Source organism: Gracilinanus agilis, chromosome 4 (assembly GCF_016433145.1).
Source record: "Gracilinanus agilis isolate LMUSP501 chromosome 4, AgileGrace, whole genome shotgun sequence".
NCBI classification, from domain to species: domain Eukaryota; kingdom Metazoa; phylum Chordata; class Mammalia; order Didelphimorphia; family Didelphidae; genus Gracilinanus; species Gracilinanus agilis.
The window spans coordinates 484,564,580-484,579,582 of record NC_058133.1 but is presented as its reverse complement, the minus strand read 5'-3'; the positions used below and the strand labels follow the sequence as shown (position 1 = coordinate 484,579,582).

The 15,003-nt window shown below is 40.3% G+C and overlaps 1 protein-coding gene across 1 annotated transcript in view; it reads left to right on the top strand.

Annotated features, from left to right (window-relative positions):
* NF1 (neurofibromin 1) overlaps window positions 1-15,003 on the top strand; it is a 193,614-nt gene that overhangs the window by 7,803 nt on the left and 170,808 nt on the right. The window contains exons 3-6 of the mRNA XM_044672802.1: window positions 4,242-4,415; window positions 4,956-5,078; window positions 5,827-5,901; window positions 7,749-7,778. Coding sequence (XP_044528737.1) covers window positions 4,242-4,415; window positions 4,956-5,078; window positions 5,827-5,901; window positions 7,749-7,778 — 402 coding nt within the window. The remainder of the gene's footprint in view (window positions 1-4,241; window positions 4,416-4,955; window positions 5,079-5,826; window positions 5,902-7,748; window positions 7,779-15,003) is intronic.

The window sequence follows — 15,003 nt, the reverse complement described above, 5'->3', positions numbered from 1 at the left end:
TCCTTCCTTCCTTCCTTCCTGCCTTCCTGCCTTCCTGCCTTCCTGCCTTCCTGCCTTCCTGCCTTCCTGCCTTCCTTCCTTCCTGCCTTCCTTCCTACCTTCCTGCCTGCCTGCCTTCCTGCCTTCCTGCCTTCCTTCCTTTCTGCCTTTCTGCCTTCCTGCCTTCCTTCCTTTTTCCCTTTCCCTTCTGTCTTATTGATTCTGAGGCAGAAGAGTGGTAAAGGCCAGGCAGTGGGGGTTAAGTAACTTGTCCAGGGTCACATAGTTAGGAAGTATTCGAGACCAGATTTGAATCTAAGACCTCCCATCTCAGGCCTGACTCAATCCACTGAGCCACCTGGATGTCTCCTCCTTCAATTTTCTTATAACCTCTTCTCCAATCGCACCATTCTCTTACCCTTTGCTTTAATCTCAGATGAAGAAGTGGGTTCCCTCTGCCAAAGGAACCCCTCAGCATATGTGCTTTGTCCCGTTCCTTCCTGTATCTTCCAGGAGGTAGCTCTGTGCATCATGGCCTCTCTGTCATTTCTGCCTCCCATTTTTCATTGACTCCAACCTCAGTGCTTACAACTGTCTCCTTTAGGTGACTAGGAGCCATCCTTCTAGCAGTCACTTTGTATCTCTTCTCCCCTGCATATTCAGACTTCTCCAAAGGGTTATTCTACAACCCTTTCTCCATGTCTTCAAATCTCAGCCCCTTGCAGTCTGACTCTGACTTTACCACTGAACTGGTATATTCTATAATATATAATATTCTATATTAGCCCTTTTTCTTGACCTTTTTGAAGATCTGCCATCCCACATCCTGGATATCTCACCTGAAACTGAGGAGGGGCTTGGTTTCCTTAGTACCCCATAAAGTGATGTGTCTTGCTGAAAGAACTACAAGTAGGCCAGTGTTGCTGGGACCTAGAGTGAATGGAAGACGAGGGCATGGAAGAAGCCTGGCCAGGTAGGAAGGGACCACATTACATAGAACTTAAGTGGTGAACTTAGTGTGTGCATTTGATGCTTGGGGCGCCAGGAAACTGCTGGAGCTCGGTGAGCATGCAGTAGGTTTACTTAGATCTTTAGTTTAGGAACATCTCTTTGGCAGCTGAGTGAAGGATAGATTGAGTAAGAGAAGTGAGGCGGTGAGCCATGTTAGAGCTATTGCAGTAGTCTGGGTCAGTGGGGTGGTGGATGGCCAGAATTAGGGCTGTGGTTGTACAAATGGAGAAAAGGGGATGGTGTGAACCCAGAAATCCCAGGGTTTGGCTATGGATTGAATATTTGGAATGAGTAAGACTGAGGAATTAAGGCTGACATGGCAGTCTCACAGTTTAGGTGACTGGGAGGTAATGGTGCCCTCAACAGTAATAGGGAGCTTTAGAAGACAGCAGAGTTTGGGATGAGTGTCGGTAAGCTAACAAGTTCTGTTTTGTAGCTGTGGAATTTGAAGTATCTACAGACATTGAATTGGAGATGCCTAAAAGTTAAATGTGTATAATCATAGGCTAGGGCTAGATAGATAAAGGCTGGGAATAATTTGCATAGAGATGATGATTAAAGGTAATTAAACCCATGGGAGCAAATGAATTTGCCAAGTGAAATACCATAAAATCAAAAAAGAGGAGATGGACCAGGACGAAGCCCTCCAGAGCTCTTCCAGTTGGTGTGCATGATACAAATGAAGAATGGGCAAAAGTGACTGAGAAGGAGCAGGCATACAGGAGAAGAACCAAGAGAGAGAAGCATAAGGAAAATCTAGAAGGTGCCGGGGAAGAAAAAGGGATTGTTAGTGTCAGGCTGTAGAGAGATCAGGAAAGGATTGAGAAGACAGTGTTAGATGAGGTATTTAAGAGATTCTTGGTAACTTGGGTGGGTGATTTCAGTTGAAAGAGGTGGTGGGAAGCCAGCCTACAGAAGGTTAAGACAGGAGTAAGAAGAGAGCACATAGAGACTCCTCTTGTAGACCATGTCTTTGGGTGATACCTATCAGAAATGGGCCAGTTGGAGTTTTTAAAGGATAGAAGAGCTATGGGTATATTGTAGAAAGCGGGAAAAGAGCCAGTTGATAAGGAGAGAGTGAAGATCAGAAATAACTTGGGGAGGGGGGGGTGATCCCTGGCACTATCTACTAGAGAAGTAGGGAGACAATGGGATTTAGAGAGAATAACAAGGGGCAGCTCAGTGGATTGAGAGCCAGGCCTAGAGATGGGAGGTCCTGGGTTCAAATTTGACCTCAGACACTTCCCAGCTGTGTGACCCTGGGCAAGCCACTTGACCCCCATTGCCTAGCCCTTACCACTCTTCTGCCTTGGAGCCAATACACAGTACTGAGAGAGAGAGAGAGAGAGAGAGAGAGAGAGAGAGAGAGAGAGAGAGAGAGAGAGAGAGAGAGAGAGAATAACAGAAGGAGTTGTCTTTGGCCAGGTGAAAGGCCACAAACTCTAAGTAAAAGATCTCAGGGTTTTCAGTGAAGAATGAGTCCAAGTTTTCCCTGAAGGGTGGGGGAGAGGGCTTCGAGGAGAGGCTTGAGGAAAGATAAGAATGTTTGGAACAACTGCAATAAAAACTAGGTTAATGAATCCAGGAGGAGTTAAGAGTTCTTCTGGGCTGCAATTAGGGCCCAGGTGAGATGAAATAAAACAAAAAAAGGGATGACTGAAAGAAAGTGGGTACTGACTTCTCCCTGTGGCATGGCATTTAAGTCAGTATTAGGCCTGCTCCCTCACTATTTCCATGGACATGAGAAAGCACCCCGTTTTGGAGAAGGTGCATAGAACACAGCATCCTCCCTAGGAGAGGTGTGCTTCTGATCCTCTCAGATAGGAAGATGGACCCAGAAATGAATGAACAACTCCTAAGGTAAAACGAGGTTTGTTACCAGTGAAGAGTGAGGATTCCAGAGGTCATGATGGTTCTAGAGGGCAGGGAAAATAATGTCTTAAGGAAGGGCCTGAGGGCATCTAGTTAGAAGAAGGATGCTAGACATCTTTTTCCCCTATACAGACTGAAGCTTGGAGATCAGGATTAATCTTCAAATTACCCTGCCTAGAAGAGTTAAAGGGGCTGCCCACCTGGGACTCATTTCAGGCTGTTACAGTTTCTGACTCTCAAAGGATCCCAGAGTTCTGAGAGAGGGAGGAAGAGGGACCCTGGGGGCTCAGCCCCACTCTAGAAGCTTCTTCCTGAGATGTGAAGGATGGAGCCTACCTGGGGCAGCATTGGCACTGGGTTCCTGAGACTGGAATCTCCACAAGCAAAATAATCAGTTGATTGTCTTTGGGTTTCCTTTGACCAAGTGGATTTTTCATTCTTTCTGTGAAGAAAATGGAGAATTGGCAGGATTATTTTTGGGATGTCAGAGGCAGTGATTTGGGGTCTATGGATTTCTTCTTCCATGTTTCAGTGAGATTAGATTTTCGACTGGGGGGAGCTTTTCTGAAGAATTATTAATAACTTGTCTAGTACTTGAGGCAGTGAAGTATGAGAAGAAGGTCACTGGCTTGTGGACATGAAGATTCTGGTGCAAATTCCATCTCTTATACTTCCTAGATTGTAGCAGAAGTAGACTTCATATTCTTATCTCTGAGTAGGCACGTGACTTCTCAAATTCTTTGAGCTTTTATTTCCTTATCTGTAAAATGGGGATAAGAATGCATGTACTAGGAATAGGTAGGTAGCTCTGTGGATTGAGAACCAGACTTAGAGATGGGAGGTCCTGGGTTCAAATCTAACCTCAGACATTTCCTAGCTATGTAACCCTGGTCAAGTCACTTAATCCCAATTGCCTAGGCCTTACTACTCTTCTGCCTTGGAATGGATACTTAGTCTCCATTCTAAGACAGAAGGAGAGTATTTAAATTTAAAACAAAAAAAAATACATATAGTGAGTTCCTCTGAGGGTTGTGGGAAGCTCAAATAAGAAAGAGATCCAGCACTTCCTTGGTTCTTAGCATCATCACCTGTGCTTGTATTCATTGGTGTGGCTATTTACTAGTAACTTTGTACTGTCCTGCAGACTAGATGCCCTCCTACCTGCCTCCCCCTTCTTTCCTCCCTCCTTTTTGACCTCCCTCCCTTCCTCTGGCCCTCCCCCCCTGCATTTTCTCATTCTTTCTCTGTGCTCCCTCCTCCTAGACCACAAGCTTACTATTTAGGAGAGAGGATTATCAGAAGTAGGTGCTCCCTAAGCATCACTGTGTGCGTGTGTCCTGGCACCTGACACTGCCCCTGTGTCTTGGTTTGAATTACAGAAAATGTTTCTTGACAATCTCAGAAGAGCACTGGCGGGCCATGGCGGGAGTAGGCAGCTGACGGAGAGTGCGGCCATCGCTTGTGTGAAGCTGTGCAAAGCCAGCACCTACATCAACTGGGAGGATAACTCAGTCATCTTCCTGCTTGTGCAGTCCATGGTGGTAGACCTGAAGGTGAGATGGTTGGGCTGCTCAGTGGGTTAAGCAGAAACCCATGCAGTTTTATTAGTCTCTCTTTATTTAGACTCAGGATGGGGTTCTGGGGTTGGAATCACAAAGACCTGAGTGCAAATCTGGAGCTGACGTGACCCTGGCAATCCCCGTAACCATTCTGAGCAGCAGTTTCCTTATCTTGAAAATGGGAATGAGACTAATAGGGCCTACTTCCAAGAACTGTTGTGAGTCTTAAATGAAATAGTGAATGTAAAGTGATTTCTGACCTTAAAATTCTCCACAAATGTCACCTAATATTACTAGCAGTTCTCATATTCTCTTATTTTTAGCTAGGCAGCCAGGTGGCACAATGGATAAAATGTTGTGCCTGGAGACAAGAAGACCTGAGTTCAAATCAGGCTTCAGACACTTCCTAGCTGTGTGACAGTGAGCAAATTACTTAACCTTGCTTGTAATGGGCAGGAGCTAACTTGCTATGTGGGGCCTGACCCTTTAAAATGGCTGTATTCTTTTTTTTTTCTTTTTTTTTTTTTTGTGTAGAACTTGCTTTTTAATCCAAGCAAACCGTTCTCAAGAGGCAGTCAAAATGCCGACGTGGACCTCATGATTGACTGCTTGGTTTCTTGCTTTCGTATAAGCCCTCACAATAACCAACACTTTAAGGTGAGACCATTGGCTTTTAGTTAAGTGCATTTTTAATTAATTTATCATCTCTAATTAGTTAATAGGAATGACATAGAAATCTCCTGAATATATTATCCTTTTCCATTTTAAGATAGGCCTTATTGATGTATTTTGTTTTTTTCATCATCACAGTTTCCCTTCCTCCTCCCCCTCCTACAGAGCCGTCCCACATAACAAATAGTTGTTTTGTTTTTTTTTCTTTAAGACAGAAAAAAGAAGAGGAAAAAGTCAGCATTACTGATTAATACAAAGGCAAAGTCTGAAAATTTGTGCAGTGTGCACCACTTGGGGCCACCCATTCCTGCAAAGGGGTGGGGTGGGAGTGTCTACTCAGCTCTCTTTTGCAACATGCTTGTTTTTAGTCATTTCGCTTCGACTTGCACCTTTTAAAAAAATGATTGTTCTTTCTGTTTACGCTGTTGTTGTTGTGGCTTCTGCTGCCTTCCCAGTGCATCAGTTCATGCTCAGATCTTCTCATGCTTCTCTGTATCCACTAAAGTTGTCATCTCTTACAGCACAGTCATATTCCATTACATTCATGTATCACAGTATGCTTAGTTATCTTGATTATATTTTCAATGGTATTTCCATAATGTGTTAAATCCAGGAGATTAAGCCAGATCTATTATTTAATATTTTGAGTTGCCTTTTTATTTCTATTTTGTGTCAATTATTTTATTGAATATTGTTCATGTTGAAGTAAAACATTAACATTTTTTTCCCATAGATCTGTTTGGCCCAGAACTCCCCATCCACATTTCATTATGTGCTGGTAAACTCCCTACATCGAATTATCACCAATGTAAGTCTAAAAGGTATTGATTAACTGTCTCAAGAGTGATTTTTATTTTAAAATATCTTTTAAAGACAGATTTTTTTAGTACATGCACAAGGTAGGAAGGTTTGGGGGAAGTAAGTTCTAGTAGAGAGTTCGTTGTTGCCATAGCTCTTTTGTGGATTTTTCCACATAAAACTCTTACTATCTACATGGTGTATGTGTGTGTGTGTATACATATATATATATGCATATATATATATATGTATATATATATAGGATACTAGAGAATATATATATATATAAAAGGAGAATTCTCTAGTATCCTGTCCTTGTGCTGAGGAAAGGCACTGGGGTTTTTTGACAGACTGGACTTAAATGTGTAGCATAGGCTAAAAGCGTCAGGGAACATCGCTAATGAGAATAAAATCTGTGGTTTCTTAAATTCCTCTCAAATGTATTTAAGACTCATTTTAGTTTTGGATTCTCTTCTGTGCATTCTGACCCATGGCTGAACATATAGCAGTTCTATTTAATTGGCTGCCACCTCATTAAATCAGAAGCCACATACTCTATTCTGGTTCTTCGTGGTCCTCTATTGTCACATCCATTTATATAAGACCGTCAGTGTCCTGAAGCTCCTTCCCACTTACTGAACACTTTAAGAGCCATTCAGAAAGACTCCACACATCAGCCATGTGCATCAGTGCACAGAGGTGAAGCAAGAGCTACTTCTGTGGCATAATCAATGAGCAGAATTGTGGAGCTTTGGGAAACTGGTTTGGATGAGTACGCCTAGTCAGAAAAGGCAAAATGAACTTTTGCTTGCATCGATACTTTTCTTGCTTGTCTCTGGCCCAGAGTCTTCATAATTCCCTTGAGGGTCCTCAAATGTTTTCGCCATATTTATGTGCACTGGCATGCCCATGTGCAGATTGTTTGTAAAACAGACCTTGTGCAGAAACCTTTCTGAAAGCCAGATTGTGTTTATCATGACTAATCTTAGAAGTATATTTGTCCTGTTTCAAATTTAGTGAATTTGGGTTTGGAAATGAAAAAAAATATATACCCACCCCCATTAAAAAAAAAAAATTAAACCCTTACTTTCCATCTTAGAATCAATACTGTGTATTGGTTCCAAGGCAGAAGAGCATTAAGGACTAGGTAATGGGGGTCAAGTGATTTGCCCAGGGTCACACAGCTGGGAAGTGTCTGAGGCCAGATTTGAACCCAGGACCTCTGATCTCTAGGCCTGACTTTATCCACTGAGCCACTTAGCAGCCCCACCCACCCCTGCTTTTTAAAGAAAAATTTTTTCTAAGTAAAAATCTGTACATGTTTATTACAGGAATTTGATGTAGAGATAAAATGAGCCCATGTGGGTTATATGCAATTAAGAACTACCTGTACTTTTGTGATCTAGCATTCTATTGGATGTATAGGGAAGGGAGATGGGAAGTTTACTATTATGCTTTGTTTTCCAAAACGTATGGAGTGGATTCTTTTTGTTACCAAACTATGTTTTTAAAATGCTTTTGTTAATAAATCAGCCAAGGCATTACAGCACTAATTGCTCTGAAAGATGAATCATACAATTTAAAAAGTAACTTAGTCACTTAATGTTTTGTGACATACTTGAATTTCATGTTATTTTAGATTTATTTGCAATCTAGAAATTTTTTTAATGGTTGTTTTATTTCTTCCCTCTTTATCCTTAAAATTATGAAAATATTTTATCAAGTACAGTTGATACTTTCAATCCATTGCTTAAAATTTGTATTTTCTTAAAATAAAATCTTAGAATTTTTTATTTTCACTTTTCAAAGTTAGATACTTTAATTGTGAAATATTTTTGTCTACGATTGACTATATAGAGCACTTTCAAGCATGGACTTGGCACTGCTGTAAGTGGCTGAGCTGATCCTCTTTGGGTTGAAAGCATGCTGGAGTGGTGGCTCATGCATGCATTGGTGTACATGGTGAACAGTGACTGCGCATCTTTCTCCACTGTAAACAGTGTTGCATGTTGGGAGATATGGTCTGTCTGTTAGGAAACACAAACTGCTTTTGTTCATTAGAAGAAGAATATACAAGTGTCTAAAAAGCTATGTTCAGAGTAGGAACATTTTTTAGGTAAAAATAGACTGGGACACAAGGCTATAAAACATAGGGAAAACACAAAGAACATTCCCCCAAATACTCCCCAAAAGAGTGGTGCTACTTCATTTAGAGTTACTCTGAGCTTTTCTGGTCATGATTTCCTCCCTTTCTGGATGTTAAATTTATAGGACTTCCTGACAGTGACAGCTAGTATTTCCATTTTATTTCATTTTTTAAAACCTTTACCTTCTGTCTTAGAAACAATACTAATATTGGTTCTAAGGCAGAAGAACAGTAAGGGCTAGGTAACTAGGGTCACGTGATTTGCTCAGGGTTACACAGCTAGGAAATGTCTGAGACAAGATTTGAACCCAGGGCCTCCCATCTCCAAGCCTAGTACTCTATTCACTGAGCTACCTACCTGCCCCTGAGATTAGGAATAATCTTCAAGTAAAAATAGATTGGGAGCCAGAGCCATAAAAACTTAGGGAATGCATAAAGAGTTTTCCTCTAAAGCATGTCCCAAATAGTGGTGCTTCTTCATTTGGAGTTACTTGGTGAGCTTTTCTGGTCATGATTTCCTCTCCTATCATCTTAGACTGCTGGATTTAAATTTGTAGGACTTCCTGATAGTGAAAGCTGCTACTACTTTCACTTTAAAAATAAGTATACACTCGAGTTACCAGATTTCTTATTTAGCCTACCCTTACTTTGGAAATAATAATAAAACAGAACCATATCATTAAACTCCCAGATCCATCAAAGAATAGAAGTTCAACAGAGCGTCTGAAGAAAATGGGTTTCCCACACATTCTGACACAACTTTGAATTCATAGCCTTCAGTTCAATTCAACAAACATTTGTTCGGTGTGTGCTATATGCAGGGCACTGGTAGGCCTCAGGGATACTAAAACAAAACCAAGATTCTCTCCTAGGAAATACAGAAAGTGCAGACATAACCAAGAGGAATTGGATGAGGGAAGAAGCACTGAGATGGAGAATGAGTTTTCGTGCCAGTGATTCCTTGTCAGTGTACTTACTTCTTCAGTCCCTTGGTTGGCATTGTGGGGGGACAGCAGTTTGCAGAGATGTGAAGACTCAAATACAGAAATTCTTTAGTTCCTTATTTGAGGAGCAGAAAATGAGGGAAATACTGATAGCAATTGGGCTGCTTTGTTGATGAATAAGGCACATTCCAGCTTCACTCAGTGTTCTGGGTGTATTTAAGACCTTTTTGAACTTCTCTTCTTCTCTGTAGAGACTTTCCAAAACCTTTGTAAGATAGAATAAGGTTTTTAAATGACCGCCGGTGCAAAACTTGGAAACCAGTTGCCATTTTTATATGGCATGTTATATGCTATAGAAGAATGGCAAGCTGAAGGCATGTCGCCTATTTCATCTTCCCAGCATCTCTTGAAAGTAACTTGAGGAAGCCAGTATATTGAGAAGTGCAGCAGTGAAATACCAATAGGTACTTTAGAAATCATCTCCTGAAACTAGTCATTATTAATTTATTCTGTAACTAATTAGTGTAATGGGAACTAGTTGTTCCTATACTTTTCCAGATGAGGATGTTTAGCTGAGAAGATTGATCGCAAGGCATTTTGAAACATGGAAATGTTACTTTAAAAGTACTCCAGAATTCTTTTGATCTTATGTGGTTGTCACTTTAACATTCTCACACTGTTTGCTTGTGTTGGGAAGTATTCCCAATTGTTTGATGATGCTTCTATAAAGAAGTTATAAATATTTTAGAAAAAGAAATTATAAAGTATTTACCTGGTTATTTATTACTGTTTTACTGTAGTTTATTTTAACCTTAAATGATTTCATGGAAAATTGTACAACTTTTTTTAATCAATCAGTTTGTTCAAATAAACTAACATTTGACTTAGTGTGTGTAAAGCATTGTTCTAGAAGCTGAGGGAACTTCACAGCTTAAGAAATAGTTCTTGATTTTGTAGAGCTTAAAAGTCATGCTAAAAGGATTTTTTTTTTTCAGGGCATATCTGTGATTTCATATGCATAGGTAGCCTCCCTTTTGAGAAGATTCTCTTTACTGATGCAAACTAGCAGCTCTTCTCCATCAGTCTTGGAGAGTATCTTGGGCCACCAAGAGGTGAATAGTTTTGCCTAGGGTCACCCAGCCAGGGGTCAGGGTCTGGTTGTCTCATTTTTGAGGCCAGCTCTCTATGTGATATGCCCAAATGCCTTTTACTTTCAAGTTGTGACATATAAGTAAATATACTACAAAATAATAAACAATGCACAATCATCAAATCACAAAATTCCAAAGTTCAAAAGAATCTCAATGACTACAATAGGTGCTTAATCGATGCTTATTAGATGAATTAGATCTCAGGTAACCCTTACTTTAGAAAGAATCACCCCTATAACCTTATAACTGGATGCATGAGATGTGCCCCCTCTGTTGTTTTTTTTTTTTTTTGTTGTTGTTGTTGTTGTCGTTGAGATCTTCAGTGAAGGGAACCCGGTATTTGTGGATGGCTCTGATTGTTAGAAAGCTTTTCTTGACTCAGAACCTTTATTGGTCTCTGTAACTTGCACCCATTGCTGCTAATTGGGCCCTCTTCTACATGATAAACTTTCAAGCCCTCAGAGACAGCAATCACCCCCCACTTCTTCCCCAAGTCTTCTCCAGACTAAACATCCTCATTTTTGCCAACCATTCCTTCTTTGTTATCAAGTTAGTGCCCATCCTCACTGTGGTTGCCCTTTCCTGTGTGTCCTTCAATTTATCTTTCCTAAAGAATGTTGTGAAGTGAACTTAGTACTTACTCTAGTCATCTCCTGTTTGGGTCAGAGTGCTGTTGGATGATTCATTTTTCTTCTGGAAACATAACCTCTCATTGCTATTAAAAATTGCATTTGTCTTCTTGACAAGTCTAGAATACTGCAGAATGAGAGAGAGCTTGCAGTTCATTAAAGTCCCTAGATCTTTTCTAGATAAGTTGGTATTTTGAAAGTGATTTTTTTGAGCCCTAGTACAAAACTTTACATTTATCCCTATTACATTTCTTCATTTTATTTCTTATTATATGTGACCTAATGTTCTACCCTATTAGGACTTTTTTTGGATATATAATACTAATTTTCTCCCCCATCATTTTGTCATTTGGAATTTACTTTTCTTCATGCCATATATATATATATATATATATATATATATATAGCATAGGTCCAAGGACAGATCTTTGAAGAATTACACTGGAGGCCTCTTCCAGGTTAACATCAAACCATTAATGATAACAGTGTGGCTCCAGATATATATCCAGTTGAAAATATGCCTCATTGTGCATCTAGATGGGATTTCAGTATTTCCACAAAAAATGTCATCTGTGACTGGTTGAAGACTTTGCTAAAATCTTTATGCATAGCAGTACCTATTCATACCCTAAGCAATACCCTAAATTGCCATTGGAATAATTTGGCCCAAAAAGGAAATCACATCAATCTAGTGTGACATGCTTTTGTTGATTCATCACTTTCTTTTCTAGATATTCATTAACTATCTCATTAATAATCTATTCTAGAATTTAGGAATTCAGTTCAAGCATATCCATTTGTCTATATATTACAAAGCCATTCTCATTCTCTTTTTTTCAAATCTAAGATAATGGCTGTCCTTCTTCAGTCCTGTAGGCCTTTTCTTATTCTCCAGGATCTTTTTAGAGTTTGAAGGCCTGGATTAAACTCCAACCCTTGCTGCTCTCAGGCAGTTTGTATTACCTCTCAGAGCATCAGTCCAAGGAATTGGAATTAGATGGTCTCCATGATTGCTTCCTGATCAATGGTTTTTGGTAAAAACTTCTTTACAATGACTTAATAATCAGAACCATTGGTTCTTTTAGTACTCTAGTGTGAAATTCCTCTGTTTCGAGGGCTTTGATAGAACAGAAGTGAAGGCCATGATTACAAGGTGGTTGGTTGTCCACTTTGAACAGAGCAGTGTTCACAAGTAATTGAAAGCTGGGAACGTAGGAGGGGGCATAGTCTGAGGGCCTGGAAATCCAGACTAGGGACTTAACTCTCCTCAGAAAGGTGCCAGGGCTGGGTTTTGAGCTGATAGTGACAGAAGATCTAGATGTGTGAAGCAGTGCTGTGTAGGAAGGGGATCAGGGCTTAGGTGGGAAGATCGATTAGGCTGTTGGAATAGTTGAGGTAAATGAGACTGATAGATATGAGCATAGTGGTAGTGAGAGTAGAGGAAACAGATGAATGTGAGAAGGAGTGGGCAAGTGGTAACTAGACATGAGAGGTGAATGAATGGGGAGAGTTTAAGAAAAAATTACAAAATGGGAGGATGGGTGGATGACAGGAATCATTGGCAGAAATAGTGACATCAAAAAGAGCAGGAAAAAGGCCAAACTTAGTTGGGACACATGGAGCTTGGATTCTGTTAAAATATCCTGGACATGGCTTGAGCTTCAGATCTGGGGCTTGGTGGGGTGGTCAGGATTGGAGATGACTTCTAGGGGAGACAGTAGGTAAAAAAGAAGAAAGCTAAAGATGGAACCTTAGAAAACAATTGTGAAAGGTCAGGACGAACACAAAATATAGCAAATTATGCTTGCCCCCCTTCCCATTATTATTCTCTCTCTCTGTCTCCATCTTTCTCTCATAAATTTATACTTTCTTTTCCAAGTGGTATATAATTAGGTGTCTGTTGCCACAAGAGATAGTTGCCTAAGACTGTTAGCTTATTTATACATAAGCTACACTCTATTGGAGTAAAAATATAGGCAGCTACCATGTTTGAAGTCATTAGTTTTTGTAATTTGATGAAGTTTGTTTATTTTTATAATCTTAACATCTTTTCAACATCCTTTGAACAAATTCAAGAAATATTTGTTAAGTAGTAGCATTGTGGTAGAGTAGAAAGGGCATTGGATTTGGTATTTAAAAACCTGGGTTCAATTCTGGCCTTGTTACTTAGTACCTAAAAGATCAAGTTGGTTAAGAGACTTGAACCTTTCTGTTATTGCAAAATGAGGTTGTTGAACTAGGCGAGTTCTTGTTCTTATATTTCTTTCCAACTCTCTTTGATGGGGTCAGGGTGGGGGTGGGTGGGTGTGTGGTCAGCACGATTGCATGTAGTATAGAGAACTAAGAAGGGGATGAGGGCAAAAAATGTAGTCACTGGATGATGGACTTATCAGGTCACTTGTGAATTTAGCAATTTAATCAAGATGGGGGGGTTTATAAAAGTCAAGTTGAGGAGGAGTGGGAAGTCAGGAATTGGCAGAATTTGGCATAGACAAGTTTTTCAAAAGGTTTGACTCTAATGGAAAAAAAAATGGTTTCCATAGTCAAGGGAAGGGTTTTACTCTTTTAGAGTTTGGGAGACTTAATCATGCTTGATTGCTTAGAGCAAGCAGCATTGGCAAACCTTTTAGAGGTCGTGTGCCCAAACTGCACTTTCAAGCTTCCTATGAGCCCCTCTCAGCGGAGGGAGGAAGTGCTTGCATTGGACAGCCGGACAGAGGGACTGGGCAAGTGAGAAATGTTCTCAAGCCCTGTGGAGAGGGGGAATGGAGCAGCCCCCTCTGGCAGGCCGGGGCACACATGCCACATCTTCACCTAGATGTGTCTAGAGTAAGGATATGGAGAAGGCAAGAGTGGAGGAGAGAGAGGCACATTTAGAGAGACTACACAGAGGAGATGAAGAAAGGGCAGGGCAGGTCACCACAAAAAGAGGGGAGTGAGGAAGCTTAGGGACTTGCGAGATCAATTCTATTTATGAGACCAAGTAGGTGATTGATCATAAATTAGGAAATAAAAGGAAAGAGACCATAAAGATCATCTGGTCCAACCCGCTTCTCAGGCCCAGATGGGTTGTGTGACTTACCCAAAGGCATAGAGTAGGTAGCAGAGACAGGTTCCCTGTCTTTAAATCCAGTAGTACACCCCACTGTACCCCATTGTCCTGTGTAGCAAGAGCAGAGCTGGGATTAGAGTAGTGACTTTGAGGCTGTAAAAGGAGCTGTGGAGAATCATTTAGGGCAGGTAGCCAGTTCTGGAGAAGATGTGGTCTTCTCCCAGCTTCAGTCCAAACCCGGCCTTAGGGGACTTTTCCTTCCTGGATGGGACTCAGTATTAAAGATTCAGCCAAGAATGTGTTTAAAAGGAGAGATCCCTGACAGGAAATCTTAAATCTGATCATCAGTTATCTACTGAGTAGACTTTGGTTTTGCATTCGCCTTATGCAGAGCCATAGAGACAGGCAGAGAGAATATCCCTTGGCACCATGGAGAAGATAGAGGTTTTTGATCAGCTGGAATTACCAGTAGATAACCTTTTGCAACTTTCATACTTTGAATTATTAGCACTCTCTGTTTTAAAGAAAGGAAAAGGAGGCAAAAGGCAGTTTGTCCCTGTTATTTTGTCTAAATATAACACCCAGATTATTCAAATTAGAAGAACTAAATTACATTTTCAATCTGCAAAGTATCCACTTGATGCTCTATTGGGAGCTGGCCAGATTACAGTTAACAAGGTACTTGAAACTGATAAGGAGCTGGAAATTCACAAACAGCCATGTTGGCCAAAAAGGTGTTTTTCCCTCTCACAAATGCATAGTCCAAAATTGGCTTTGTAGGCTTTTCCCACCTAGTAGGGTATAAGATCCAAGCTGTGTAAGTACAGTAAATTATGTAGGTTTTAAGAAGCTAAAACTTAGTTTTTTGTTTTTTGTACAAATGTTTTTATCAAGGAGTTAAAAATAATTTAAAATAGAGTAATTCAGTTGTATAACTTCTTGCTCTTCATATAATAACTATCTAGTGAGGCAAATGAAAAGTATTGAATATTAAGAAACAAGACTAGGGAATTGGTTTTGCTCTAGGAAAAAGAAATGTGACTCGGGGAGCTCATATATTGTCCTTCATTCACTATTAGACCACTAACAATCTCCTCGAGCAACACTGGCAAATTTTGTTTTTACTTTTCAATAAATTGATAGCACCATGAAATATTTCTATTTAAGTTCGATTTATTCTGTTTACTTCT